The 15,439-nt window shown below is 37.2% G+C and overlaps 1 protein-coding gene across 4 annotated transcripts in view; it reads right to left on the bottom strand.

Moving 5' to 3' along the window:
* Nucleotides 1-15,439, bottom strand: part of MID2 (midline 2) — a 101,204-nt gene that overhangs the window by 9,618 nt on the left and 76,147 nt on the right. For 2 of the 4 annotated variants that reach the window (XM_050777394.1, XM_050777391.1), the window contains exons 6-7: nt 5,849-5,976; nt 4,223-4,456 (exon numbers count right to left, since the gene is read on the bottom strand). In XM_050777394.1, the coding sequence (XP_050633351.1) occupies nt 4,223-4,456; nt 5,849-5,976 (362 nt within the window). The remainder of the gene's footprint in view (nt 1-4,222; nt 4,457-5,848; nt 5,977-15,439) is intronic. The other 2 variants (XM_050777393.1, XM_050777392.1) reach the window with 1 other exon arrangement.

Genomic DNA, 15,439 nt, shown 5'->3' with positions numbered 1-15,439 from the left:
CTAGCATATCTAGCACTCAAGCCTTGGTCTCTAATATTGTCCCACTAAAAGAAACCAGGGTTCCTTGGAAAAAAATGACTGATTTCAAGGCTGGGACAGAATAACGTCAAAATGAGCCTAGAACATTTTGTTATGCCAGAAAGTAAGGAAGTGCTCAAGAAAATGATGGGGGAATATTATAAGGACCCAGAAATCACCTTGAAAGGCTCCCAATGGGTAAATCTTGACAATTTGAACACCAACACAAGTAAGGGCAGTAAATAATTATTAACAATCGAAAAAAAGAGAATTCATCAGCCCATACTGATATATAAACAAATGGGAGGAAATGGGGAGTGGGGCTCTTGCTTATAGTAGAATGCCAAGCGCCAACTTGAAAATGTGGGAGGGAATACTCAACTGGAAAATAATCATTTTGCAATCATCATATTAATGATTGATTCAGGCAAGTATCGTCAACTGATAATAAAACAAGGGTAGGGGTGGGGATGAGATGGTTTGATGAAGAAGCAGGGTATTTTTATGGTTTTAAAATATACCACACAAATTACTTATTAGGGGCAAAAGAAAAAGTAGTAACTACAGTGAATAAGTCAGACAATATCTTGACTAGGTGATCAAAATTAGCATCATCAGTGAAGGGCAAGTGGACATCATGTGTCTAAGAAAGAACTGTACTGCTGAATATAATCATGAGAAAACTTCAGAAAAAATCAAAATAAGGAACAGTACAATGAAGTATAATAAAGACATAAAAGAACATTTTTTAAAAAATGTCAGTGTTGTTCAAGACAAAGAAAGGCTAAAGAAATGTTCCAGATTAAAGGAGATATGACAAAAGAGATATGACAATTAAATGTAATACCTGACTCTAAACTATCAAGGACAATATTGGGTTCTTTATATGTCATAAAGAATATTATTTGGTCAAATGTCAAAACTTGGAATATAAATGGTGGTTTAGATAAAAGTATTGCATCAAGGTTAAATTTCTTCAAGTTGGTAACTATACTGTGGTTATGTAAGAGAATTTTCTTATTCTTAGGAAATAGACACTGAAGAATTCAGAGGTGAAAGACCATGATGCATGCAGTTTGCTCTAAAATGGTTCCAAAAAAACAGGGAATGTTAGCAAATGCTAAAGGAAGTTGGACAAATATTAACAGTAGGTGAATTTGGGTAAGGCATATACGGGTGTTCTTTGTGCTAGTCTCGCAAGTTTTCTGTGATTTTGAAATCATTTCTAAATTTAAAAAGGTAAATATATGATCCTCTAGGTATTACTGAGATTTAGTAAGATGGGACTTATGACTGAATTATGTCAGTGGAAGTATACCTTTTGTTCAAAAGGAGAAAATTACAATATGGAAATCCCTGAACCTGAGTGTAAATGTGTGGTAGAGAGTATTTGCATGAGAATGAAAAGGAAGAAAAACAGAAGTTATGTCTTTCTGGTAGTATGTTACAGTCTGCCTGGCTAGACAGAGTTTATGGCTAATGCTTTTGTAATGCAAAACACAAAATTCAAACAGAGGAAAGATAATACAGTAATCAGAAGACAAACACACTCACATATTTGTTGGAATTCTCATTCACCTCACAACATAATCTGAAACATTGGTTGTGATCATTTCAAATCTTAGAAGAGGTGGGAAGAAAGTTAAAAATCAAGAAATAAAGTTGAAAGAAAAGGTGAAGGGGGAATAATCCTCACCAACAAGAATAAAATTTCTGGATAAAGAAAATGCACAAAAACGTCTAAGGAAAGTAGCTCTCAGAATGGAGGTTCAGTCAACTGTGGCAGGCCAGACTGGCGGGTAGGATTGGGATCCTGAATCTTCAAAAATACTTATTCCTAGTAAAATAGTTTCCCATTGCCATCAGAATTTTGCTTCAGGCCTCTGCCCTTGTCCTCGTTCTAACAAACTTTTCTATCAATAACTAGAGGAAGAAATAGAAGGCACGCTGTGAGGGTAAGCAAGTATATTTGAAAGTAGAATCTGTATCCCAAAGGATTTTAGCATGCTGAAATGAAGTCGCAGAACTAACCAGATAAAATGTACTAGGGATAAATTCAAGGCTTTGTGTTTTTGTTTTAGACATTCAATTGTATAAGAACAGGATTTGGAATACATAGAAAATTCAGTTGATCATATGCTCAGTAAACAGTCAGTAGTCAAAGTGGCTGCTGAGAAAAAGGTAGAGGGCAAAGGGGCATCAGTTAATGTACAAGAGAAATAATCCAGCTATCCTCTGCAGTGGTCAGATCACTTTTGGAGTACTACATTCACTTCGTTGACAGAACATTTTATAAAGCACAGTGATAAACAGGAGTGTGTTCTTAAAAATGATACTAGGGTAGCAAAAGATCTGAAACTATGCCATATGAGGAGCAATTGAAAGAAAGGAAGATGCCTAGCCTGGAAAAGAGAAAATTTAGAAGGACATAGGAACTAACGAAAATTATTTGAGGAACTGCTATGTGAAAGATGGATTAGGTTTGTTAGTGAGGCACAAAAGGTCAGAACTAGGACTAACTGGTTGTTGTGGTTTACTTCAAGGAGCATTAAACTTGAAGTTTGACAGGCTCAAGCTGCAACCTTGACTCCAACATTTCGTAGCTCTGTGACTTTGGGCAATCACTCAACTTGAGCCCCAGTTTCTTCATCTATAAAGTAGAGTTAATAACATTTCATAAGGCTAAGTAAGCACCCACAAGGACTAAATGAGATAATGTATGTGGGAGCATTTGTAAATGGCAAAGCATAATACACATGTAAATTATTATTGTCATTATTATTTACTTAAAGGAAGAGTTAAGCCTCTTATAAGGAAGCACTGGCCATTATTTATAGCTGCACAACAATCAAATGGGTTGTTTTGTTAGAAGTGAGCTACCCACCACTGGAAATGTTCAAGCAGAGACAGGATGATTATCTACTGAGTGTCTGGCAGGAGGGAAGAAGATTAGACTAGATGACCTCTAAGGTCCATTCCAATTCTAAGATGCTATGATCCTATCACTGTTGAGAATTACCCTTTAAGCTTTTCTTTACAAAGGACTATATAACCTTGAAAACAGAGGTGACAACCTTTAGATCTTTGTCACTTCTCAGACTTCTTCTTAATTCCTGGGAGATGACTGCTTTCCCCATATCAGGAAAAAGAAGCACAGTTGTTGGCATTAAGACTTTCCAGAGAAGGAGAGACAAGTAAATCAGTGGGGCATTAGAGTTTGTGACTTCACAATCTGAAGAAACACCCAGGAACATAGCTATATGGGCCAAGTGGTTTAGGTTGGAGTTGCATGAGGCAAATGTTTTTTAGAGTTTGATCCCCAAATGTCGTCTCATCTCCCCACCCCACCTTGTTACAAAACAGAATTCTGCCCCAGATTTGTCACAAAACAGGAAAAGGAAGCCTAATAGAAGGGGTTAGTTGGAAAAACTACTCTCATGCTGGCCTGTGAAGTCAAACACAAAAGCAGGAACAAAAAGGTAAAAGAAAATACTAATTTGCAGCTATGGAGATGCTATTTTAGGTTGGGAATCTGTTCCAGTCTTGAATCCAGCTTTAATTTTGCTTTTGTTTCCATTTCCACCCCGCGTCCCCCCCAACTGCCCCCACACCCAGGGCATTGAGGGGAACTTTCAGCTCATCCCCTCTTGACTGGCATGAGTGAAGTTCCTACTCTGCTTTGTCTTGCTCCAATTCACCAGAAAGTGAAACCATAACATGTGAGCTAAACAACAGCTTTGTTAACCTTTTTCATTTTGTGGCCCACTGACATGTTTTCATATTTAGCATAATTCTTAGTGGAAAGGAAGAAGTAAAGGGAAGAGTGACAGAGGCAGGAGGCTTGTCACCATGTTAACTGACAGAGGTATAAAGGAAATGTCTTTGAACATAATGTATTTTACCATGATAATGAAGTAGAAGAGTCAAGGAGAGAGATGTTCATACACACAGAACCAGCAATGATGGTGGCAAGGAACAAGTACCAACCAAGCTGTACTCTCCTTGGGAAAGTGGAGTGACATGGATTAATTGAGGAAAGGCTAAGGGTTCCATAAATGAATGAGAATGGCCCCAGTAACTGCCCAGCAAGGAAATATACAACTTGCTTGTTACCCATCAGTAAGGTCTTTGCAATGCTCTGGGGAGCTTACACTGTCTATGAAACACTATACTAAACAACCTAACATGTCTTACAAACACTTGCCTCGTGGCGCCCCGGCCAATCTTGAGCAGCTTACTGCTTCCTTACATTTCCTTATCTCTGGCCACAGGCCCCAACTACACCATGACTTACTGATGAAGTTAGCCTGGCCAGTGAATATGGTGTACTGAAGCTCATAGGAGCTGATGCTGAACTCATCATCCGAGATCCAGTGGACTGTAATGGTGTCATGGGAGGCAGTACAGAGTTCTTCTCGGATAGATGGTGGGTTTGGGGCTGTAAGGAAAGGTGGAAAAGAAAGTAAGGAAAGCATACTCTCTCTTCTGGAATTTTACAATTGTTACTCTTCCTGCCTAACCCAACATCTCTTGAAGAGAAGATTTTCTTAATAGAGAATCTTTAAATTGCATGAACCATGCAACCTGAAGCAAAATGCTAGGACCTCAAGCTCCCTAAAACCACTTTTCTACAACATAATATAAGCCTAAACTTTTCTACAACAAAAATATAAGCCTAAATTTTTGTGATGATTGCCCCAGCTGTCTAGTCTGCCTGCATAAACACTTATGTAGACGTTAAAGTGATTATATGGTTTTCTTAACATATGGTCTTCAACTTAATTTTTTTATTTCAAAATGAGTATATATATATATTTAAATGGATTTTTGCTCTTGTTGCCCAGGCTGGAATGCAGTGGCACGATCTCGACTCACTGCAACCTCCGCCTCCTGGGTTCAAGTGATTCTCCCGCATCAGCCTCCCAAGTAGCTGGGATTACAGGTGCCCACCACCATGCCTGGCTAATTTTTGTATTTTTAGTAGAGGCAGGGTTTCGCCATGTTGGCCAGGCTGGTCTCGAACTCCTGACTTCAGGTGATCCACCCACCTCGGCCTCCCAAAGTGCTGGGATTACAGGCGTGAGCCACCGTGCCCGGCCCCATTACATATTTTTAGCTGTATAGTCAAGTGCAAAATGATGAGTTCCCTCATCTACAAAATAGGGGTGATAATTAACTTATAGATTTGTTGTAAGGATTAAAGATATAAAATTAATATACAGTGTCTAGAATAAAGTAGATGTTCAATAAGGGGCAGGTATTTAATGTAGTAACAAAACAGCTGCAAAAATAGTTTGTGTATATTTTTTTCATGAAATGATCATTAAACAATCCTGAAAGTAGCCAGCATTTTCAACAGGCTGGTTGTGTCCCTCATTTTCTAAAATTGTCTGAGAGCCAGATATTTCTCACATTTTTCTTCCTGATCTACTAACTCCTAATTTTCCTTAAAACCATTTTGGTAGTACTTGTACCCACATAAGGCATTCTCTAACATTCCCTAATTGTCACCTGAGTTCTACTCTCATAACAAGCAACAATACATTACTGTTAGATTCATAAGGACAAATCTATCAGCAAATTTCTTGTGTTTTACTCTTAAGTATAGATGGTATACCCATTTTGATCCTAGAAATAGTTAACAAATCATAAATCATCTTTTTTTCTGTTACATGAACTAAAATATATTCTGTCTGAAAAGATACATGCATCATTTTAAAGATTATAAAATATGTAAATTATAAATATTGTCTTTTTCAAATTATTTTTAAGTAAAAGCATACCAGAAGAAAAAAAATTAAATGGGAAGGAAAGCACAGTATTTTCACACCTGTTAAATAATCTAACCCCTCTAGCAGTTTCTTTTCTCTGGAAAAATCTAAAGCAAAGTTTTCAAAGGCATCATTAAAATTGATGTCTGGAATCAGAACTTGAGAAGATGCAGTTGCCATAGCGACCCTGAAAAAGAGAAAAGTACATCAATATACATCAAAATAGGTTGCAACCTTCACCCAGTTTTTGATTTCTGATTTAACAAGGTGAAAATAAATGACTTGTAAGCCTTGATTTATTTAGTGAAAATATCATATCTGTGCCTTTCCAATGGGAACCATTTAAATTTTAATCATCAGGAACCAATTAAGAGTTATACCATATTTATTCACATATGTTCACCCCTCAAACACACTCCCCCATCCGGTCTTAATTCTGAGAAGTAAATACAGAATTTTTTCCCCTCTGCATCATTTTCCATCTGGCAGGCAGCATCAAAACTAGACCTTTAAAGACTTGGTAAAAACAGTTGGAGATTTTTCTTTTTTGTTTATGCTAGTCAGCAAGTCAGCATGCTAGGTTAACACCTTCCCTAAATATATCATTTATGTGATTTTTTTTTTTTTTTTGAGATGGAGTCTTGCTGTGTCACCCAGGTTGCAGTGCAGTGGCACCATCTCAGCTTACTGCAATCTCTGCCTCTCCGACCCCCTTCCAGATTCAAGCGATTCTCATATCTCAGCCTCCCTAGCTGGCGCCCACCACCACGTCCAGCTAATTTTTGTATTTTTAGTAGAGACGGGATTTTGCCATGTTGGCCAGGCTGGTCTCAAACTCCTGACCTCAAGTGATCCACCCATTTTGGCCTCCCAAAGTGCTGGAATTACAGGCATGAGCCACTGCACCTGACCTATGTGATCTTTTATAGCATTTATATTTCACTTTATTATCCTCCGATTGTATAGTGCTATGATAGTGTTATCTTCCCAACTAATTCTAAGAGTCTCAAGAGCAGGGTTCATATTTTGTACCTCTTAATATCTTCCATGGCCCTAACACAGCATTTGACACATAGTGAAAAAATAATTGTTGAATGAACAATTCAATGACTAACAACAAAATAACTGCTAACATTTATCGAGTGCTTAGTATATACAATGCTCTCTACATTCACTTTACACACATTATCTAATTTACTCTTTACCATAACCCTATGTAGTAGATGTTATTTCAATTTTGCAAATGAGAAAGTTGACACATTGAAATGCTAAGTAATTTGTCCAAGATCACACAACCAGTAAGAGTCAGAAATGTAATTGAGCCCATGTCCATCTGATACTAAATTCTATACCCTTCACCATTTAGAGTGTTCTTCAAAAAATTGAGGTATATTTTACATACTTCAGCACTTCTTAGCCATCACTACACATCAGGATTATCTGGAGGAGCTTTTGCCAAAATATACATGTTTTAGTCCTGTGCAAGATCTTCTAAATCAGAGCCAATGAAGATCCTTGAACATGTAAATGATGGTGAGGAAAGAAAAATTCATTTGGCAACAATATGTAGGTTAGAGGAGAGAGAAAAGGCATTGAATGTAGGAAGACCAGAGAGGAAACTTTTACGGTGAGCTAGTTGTAAGGGAATGAGAAACTGAAAAATACATATCCTCATGTACATATACCCTGCTGTACATCTACCAACAACATCTCTTATTGTTTCTGAAAATAGAGATGTTTCAGGGATAAGCTACAGGCAAAATGAAAGACTAGCTCAGTACAATCATAAGGTCTCACGTGAATAGCCAAGATTTGGTGAGCAAGAAGACAACTTCTTTAGGATAACAGTTAATCTAGAAAATTAGCTCATGGAATTTCTTTCTGGCCTCTCCAATCTTCTTTATTTCTTCCATCCATCTATCCAATACTTATTAAGCACAACTAGTGTGCCAGGCACTGTACTGGGCACTGGAGGTACACAAAGTGAACAAGTTTTGTTGTGGTTCTTGCCCTCAAGAGCCCACACATCATGAAGGAGAAAGACATTACATGGGCAATAGAAGTGCTGCTACAAAGGGAATAGAGTGTACACAGGAGTTATCTGAAGAGACTTGGGAGCTAAGGGAAATCTCCCCTGAGGAAGTCGATTTTAACTAATGACCTACCTAAAACCTACCTAATGAGTAAGAGTTAACTAAGCAAAGACTATGTGGATGTGTGTGTGTTCTCTCTCGTTTGAAGCCTGGAGAATGAGACAAAATCATGCAGGACTTTGTAGGCCATGTTACAAACGTTGGATTTTATCCTAAGAATGATGGGAGTCACTAAGCATTTTAGGTGGGGAAGTAATATGTGGAAATTCATGTTTCAGGAATAGTACTATGGCTTCAGTGGAGGGATTGGAAAAGGTCAAAATTGGAAGCAAAGAGACCAGATTTTTAAGTGTCTTGGAATAAGCATACATGTAAACAAATAAAACAAAAAGGGTTAATTCACAAAGCATCAAAGAAAACAAAGTCAAAGCAAACAAATGGCAAATAAATATATTTAAAAAGTCCAACTATATGAGAAATCAAAGAAATGTAAATTAACATGAGATAAAGTTTAAATTACAAACAAATGACAGCATAGGAGCTTTTATGCCTATATTCAATAATGCCTACATATTTGTATTAGGATTGAAATTGATACATATTTTGAAGGCCAAATTAGCATTAAATTTCAAAATAGCTTAAAATATAAACCTTCTTTGACACCACAGTTCTATTTCATAAAATTTTTATTATGGAAATAATTGAGATGTATGCAAAGATACAACTACAAGGGCACTCAACACACCATATGTAGCCTAATTGTCTAACAGTGGAGACTGAGTTAAGTAATGTACTATATATCAAAAGATAAAATAACATGAGGCAATTGGAAATCAGATTTTATAATAATATCCAATGATACAGAGAAAAGTTTGTGATACATTGTTTCAAATGTAGAGTATAATGCAGTATATATAGCATGATATCATGTTTGTGAAGTATATCTAAATAGAAATATTGGAATACTATATTCCTAAATGTTAACAGTGGATGAAAGGTTAAGAATGGGTTAAAAGTGACCTGGTGGGGTGTGTGTGTGTGTGTGTGTGTGTGTTTATGTGTGTGTGTGTGTGTGTATCTGACTGTGTTTTTTTTTATTTAAGCAAAACACAAAGTAAGCTATATTGTTGCAGTCTCTTAAGGCCTTGGTCTCTATTACAAATAATATAAGGCATCATTTGTAAGGGGAAAGACATACCTCTCCCAGCTAAAATTTCATTTTAACTGAAGTCATGGTACCTTAACACAATACAGTGCATAAAGGTGGGGGAAAATTTCAGACCCTGTGGGAGACCAGTATTGAAGTTGGGAAGATGATTCTCAAGTCATATTACATAGATAGTCATCTATTCCACCTACACCTCAGGTTATACCTGAGCCTATGAAAATAAGATTCAGATAAAGAGTTGGGAATCATAACCATCTAAATGGTAATTGAAGCCCTAGGAACCAATGAGTTTGCAACAAGGAGAACGTGTAATGAGAAAAGAGAATAACCTAAGACAGAATCACAAAGAACAATAGCATTAAAGGAATAGACCAAGGAAACATTGCTCACAAAGGCAAAACAAAACAAAAATAGCTAGGTAGGAAGAAAACCAGGAGTGTTCATGGAAGCTAAGGGCAGAGAAATTTCAAGTAAAAATGATCAGGAGGACAAATGCTACTGAGAGATCAGGTAAGATGAAACAAAGGGGTGTCTATTATATTTAGCAACAAGGTATTCATTTGATGACCTTGAAAAGAATACTTTCAATGGTGTGGTAGTGGGACAAAACATTTCAGAGAGTTGGAGAGTAGAGATTATTAAATATAGTGGTTTGAATATATGTTTTATTTTTGCTTTCATGAAATCTCACTGAAATAACAGTCAAAGAATGAAATGTCATAAACCTACAAAGACAAAGAGAATGGAAAAGAGATGCCAACGAGTAAAAGATTGTCAACAAATGTTTGGAAGCTAGAAAGCAATGAATGTGTGGTAACCAACAACAGACCAGAGAAAACTAGATCAGGAAGCCAACAACATCAAGTTGATTTAGTGCCACAGAAAGTTGAAAGTTTTCATAAGGAACAACTAGATCCACAGATTCAGGCACACTAAACCAATAACTACCCTTCCTTCATTCTGGAAGGATATGTGAAGTTTACTTTCTGCTGAGCTTTGACATTATACTAAAAGCAGTCTTAAAACTCTCAGCTCCTTTTCCCTCCTTGGCTCCCAGAATGCTGGCAGCCAGGCTTATACCTTCCACACTGCTGCCCCTCCAATCAAAAGCAGGAGATTGGAGGATTCCATCCAAGGGAATCTGACCCAAGAGAAAAGACCTACGGAACTGACACTTTGGAGTCCTCAATAAAAAGCCAGCATTCTGCCTTATAATCCTATAGCAAAGTTCACCAAGCCATAAATTATTCCCATCCACTCAGAGTTTCCAGTCATCTTTCAGTGCTTAAATTCAAACACACAACCAGTAGTTTGCCAGATATTTAGGAAAAGACAGCAATTTAAACTAACAGAGAAAAGGAACTGGGAGGAAATCCAGACAATGCAAGGTTTAGAAGCAAACTTTTAAAAATGATAATATTCTCAAGAAGAAAACCAAATAGTTTGTATCCACAAAGCAAAAACAGAATGCTAAAAAAGAAACAAGGATGAAGGATGAGCTCTTGTGAATAAAATTAGGAATGCTGAAATTAAAATTTCAATAGAAGGATTTAATGAAAAATTAAGGAAGTATCGTAGTAAAACAAGAAGACAAAGTCATGGAAAATGGAAAAGATAAAATTAGAGAAAAAAGTCTAGGATGTCCAACAGTTCACTAATTAAAGTCCCATAAACAAAGAAGAGAAATAATAAAGGGGAGGAAATTATTAGCAAATAATACAAGAACATTTCCAGAGCTAAAGGTCACCAGTCTTTAGATTAGAAAGATTCACTGAGTGCCCAGGAAAAATGAATGATAAACAGTCCACAATGGGCCAGGCATGGTGGCTCACCCCTGTAATCTCAGCACTTTGGGAGGCCAAGGTGGGCAGATCACTGGAGATCAGGAGTTTGAGACCAGCTTGGCCAACATGGTGAAACCTCATCTCTACTAAAAATACCAAAATTAGCCAGGCACAGTAGTAGTAATACCAAAATTAGTAGTGGCCCAAGCCTGTAGTCCCAGCTACTAAAAATACCAAAATTAGCCGGGCACGATAGTAGTAATACTAAAATTAGTAGTGGCCCGAGCCTGTAGTCCCAGCTACTAGGGAGGCTGAGGCAGGAGAATCACTTGAATCTGAGAGGCGGAGGTTGCAGTGAGCTAAGATCATGTCACTGCACTCCAGCCTGGGCAACAGAGCAAGAAGAAAGAAAGAAGGGAAGAAAGAAAGACAGAGAGAGAGAGAAAGAGAGAAAGAGGGAAAGGAAAGGGAAGGGAAAGGGAAGGGAAAAAGGGAAGGGAAAGGGAAATGGAAATGGAAAGGAAAGAAAGGGAAAGGGGAAGGGGAAGGGGAAGGGGAAGGGAAGGGAAGGGAAGGGAAAGGAAAGGAAAGGAAAGGAAAGGAAAGGAAAGGAAAGGAAAGGAAAGGAAAGGAAAGGAAAGGAAAGGAAAGGAAAGGAAAGGAAAGGAAAGGAAAGGAAAATCTACAACCGAGGCAAATCTTGGTGAAATTTCAGAAACACTGGGTTAAAGATAAGATCTTTAAAGCTTCTAGATTGTAATGGCTATTATTAAAAAGAAGAAGGATAAGTGTTGGTGAGGATGTAGAGAAAAGGGATCCCTTATACATTGTTGGTGGGAATACAAATTACTACAGCCATTATGAAAAAAAATATGGAGGTTCCTCAAAAAACTAAAAATAGAACTACTTTAGGATCCAGCAATCCCACTAGTCAGTATATATCCAAAGAAGTTGAAATCAATATGTCAAAGAAATATCTGCATTCCCATGTTCACTGAAGCATTATTCAGAATAGCCAAGATAAGGAATCTACCTAAGTTTCTATCAATGGATGAATGGATAAAGAAAATGTGGTATAGATACATAATGGAATACTGTTCAGCCACTAAAATCGGAGGAAATCCTGTTATCCTTGACAGCATAAATGAACCTGGAGGACATATGCTAAGTAAAATAAGCCAGGCACTGAAAGACATACCATATGATCTCGCACATAGGTGGAATCAGAAAAAATCAAACTCAGAAATAGAGAGTAGAATGGTGGTTACCAGAGGCTGGTAGGAGGAAGAGGGAATGGGGAGTTGTTGGTCAAAGGGTATAAAGTTTCAGTTAGACAGGAGGAATAAGTTTCTGAGATCTGTTGTGCAGCAGTGTGAATATAATCAATAATAATATATTTTATGTTTCAAAATAACTGAAAGAGTAAATCTCAATGGCTGACCACAAAAAATGGTAAGTGAGGTAAAAGATATGTTAATTGGCTTCAATTAGTCATTCCACATTGTATGCATATATCAAAACATCACATTGTACCCCATTAATGTATGCAACTGTGATTTGTCAATTAAAAGTAATATTAACTTTTGTTTAAGCTTCTGGATTTTAAAATATAGGTTATATTCAAAAGATCTGGATTCAAAATGGCAGTGAACTTCTCAACACAATAATGGAAGCCAGAAGACAATGAAGTCATGCCTTCAAAATTTATTTCCAACCTACCAAGTATGAAAATTAACTTGAAATATTTTTAGGCAAAAAATTCTTGAAAATTTACTTCCCATGTACTCTTTCTTAAGAAACTATAGGAGAGTTTGTTTGGAAAACTTAAGGGAATCAAGTGCTACAGGAAGAGGAAATCCAGGCAGAGCCCAATGAGTTCCCTAAAATTAAGGAGACAGAGCTGAGAATCCAAGTGGACGAAGTTGGCTGGAATTCACAGGACATAGTACCAGAGAGAAAAAAGCTGCAAAGAGAATTCTAGAGACCTTCAGAATCTCCCTCTAGTAGTCAACAGAATACTAATAAACAAATGCATGTGAGGAAACTACATAATGCTGGGGAAAGAGTCACCCAAAAAGATAGGAGGGAACAATCCCTGGTGCTCACATAGGTCTAGCAATAGTGTCTGTTCCTACCAGCTAAACTGGAAAATCTCATGACTCACAGGACACTGGATAGAGTACTCAGAAGGGTTTTGCCTCAGTAGTGGGGAAAAATTGTCTCTAGACTAAACATTGCTCTGATCTCACCTATCAAATCTGAAAACCAAGACTTGAAAAGATCAAGCTGTTTTCAAGTAACTTAACTGTGTCTCAGAATGAAGTTTAAGAATATTTATAGGAATACAAAAATATACTGCATCCCAAAAGAGAAAATTAACAAAGTCTGACATCCAGTAAAAAATTACCTGATAGGCAAAAGTCAAGAAAATACAATCCATAATAAGAAGAAAAGGTAACCAATTGAAACTGACCCAGATATGACACAGGTATTAGAATCAGTAAGCAAGGACATAAAAGCAGTTATTAGAACTGTATTCTATATGTTCAGAAAGCTAGAGGAAAGGCTAAATATCTTTTTTTGTTTTCAGAGACAAGACATTGTCCTGTTGCCCAGGCTGAAGTGCAGTGGCACCATCATGGCTCACTGTACACTTGAACTCCTGGGCTCAGAAGATCCTCTTGCTTCAACCTCCCAAGTAGCTAGGACTACAGGCACATGTCACCAGATGCAGCTTTTTTTTTTTTTTTGAGATGAAATCTCACTATGTTGCCCAGGCTGGTCTCAAGTGATCTTCCCACCTCAGCCTCCCAGAGTGCTGCAATCAAAGGTGTGAGCCACCACACCCAGTCTGAATATCTTGAGATATGGAAGATATTTTTTAAAAGACCCAAATCAAACTAGAGATGAAATCTATAATATCTAAGATGAAAAACACACTGGAGGGGTTAACAGCAGATTAGGTATCACAGAAGAAAAGGCTAGTGAACTTGAAGATACATCGATAGAAGCTATCCAAAATGAAACACACTTGCATGTGTTTTCACAATGGCAAAAAAAAAAAAAAAAAAAAAAAAAAAAGACTGCAAAACAAAAATAGAGCATCGGTGAGCTATAGGACAATTTCAGGCAGCCAAATATACATGTAATTGGAATCCCCAATAGAGAGGAAGGAAGTGGCATAAAAAATATTTGTAGAAGTAGTGGTAGAAAAAAAAGTCCAAATTTACAGAAGTTAACTGATAATGTCTAAAGTTGAAAAAAATTAAAACTACCATTGTAAGGATGTTACTTAGAAATGTAAGGTCATGCTGATAAAAACACCTGATAGAGTTGAAATTGCTTGGCTTTGTTGTAAAAGTGTAGACTGTGGCACTAGACTCCCTAAATTTGAATCTTGCCTCTGCCCCTTACTAGTTGGACAATTGTAAGCAAGTCATTTAACCTCTCTGAACATCGTTCTCTCATTTATAAAATGGAGATAAAAGTAGTATCTACTTCATAAAGTTTTTTTTTAGGATTGAGTTAATACTTGTTAAGGCTTAAAATAATGCCCAGTACAAAGTAAGAACTCTATTGATAATAATATTATCAGACAGCAGACATTGAGAATGAGGAGATTGCTATTTCTTGCAATATGACTTACAGTAATATTTTACTTTTTAACTATGCACAAGGTATTACTTGGATATAAATACATTTTAAATATTTCAGAAGAGTAAATTAGGGGTGAGGAAATGTAAAGTCTTTCAGGAAGTTTGCTGTGCAGGGAACGAGAGGGACAGGTGATAATTGGAGGGGATATGAAGTAGAGGAAAGTCATGGCGTTTTTCTGTGTGGTTGGTTTTAGGTAGGAAAGACATGAGTGAGTTAAAAATGGATGTGAAGTCAACTACAGAGAGGAATAAATTGAAGCTATGGAAAAAAGAGGGTATTTGGCCAAAGCACAAATGAAGAGACATCTCTTCCATTTCAATCAGAAGGAAGGCAGAAGTAATGGATGTGGACCTAAGTGTGTTCAGCAGCTTGATATGAGAAGTTGAATTCATTATTTCACACTTACTGTTCTTTGTAAAATAAGAGCGCATTTACCGAGCATAAGCAGAAAAGTGGCAGAGTTGGAATTTTGAAGTAAGTACAAAAGATTTGAGATAGCCATTATGATGACAAGTTAGAAAGAAAGCTGACCAAAGCAATGCAGAAGGATTTCAGGTTAGCACTGAAGGCCCAGGTGAGGTTTAGAAGCTATAAATTTGTGATGCAGTAGTACCGACCTCTTTGGTTATGTGATTTTCTCCAGTAGCATGCTGCAACTCAAATATAGGAATGGGAAAAGTGGGACTGATTCAGGGTTGGGATTTGATCAGGTTGGTATGTTAAAAGGACAATGGGGCAAGGGGATTGAGAATATTGAAAAGAGAGTATCTGAAGTGAGAAATCACAGATCCTAAATAGGCTAAAGACAGGAAATAGCTGGTGGGTAGGAAGAAAGTATAGGAGTCAGGCCTTAGCAGTCTCAATGAAGTTGAAGTATATATGTATTTGAAGAAAAAAAGAATTTTTGGCCAGGGCGGTGGCTCACGCCTATAATTCCAACACTTTGGG

The sequence above is a fragment of the Macaca thibetana genome, chromosome X (genome assembly GCF_024542745.1).
Source record: "Macaca thibetana thibetana isolate TM-01 chromosome X, ASM2454274v1, whole genome shotgun sequence".
In the NCBI taxonomy this organism is placed as follows: domain Eukaryota; kingdom Metazoa; phylum Chordata; class Mammalia; order Primates; family Cercopithecidae; genus Macaca; species Macaca thibetana.
The sequence above is the reverse complement of the archived record's forward strand: the minus strand, read 5'-3'. Positions and strand labels throughout refer to the sequence as shown.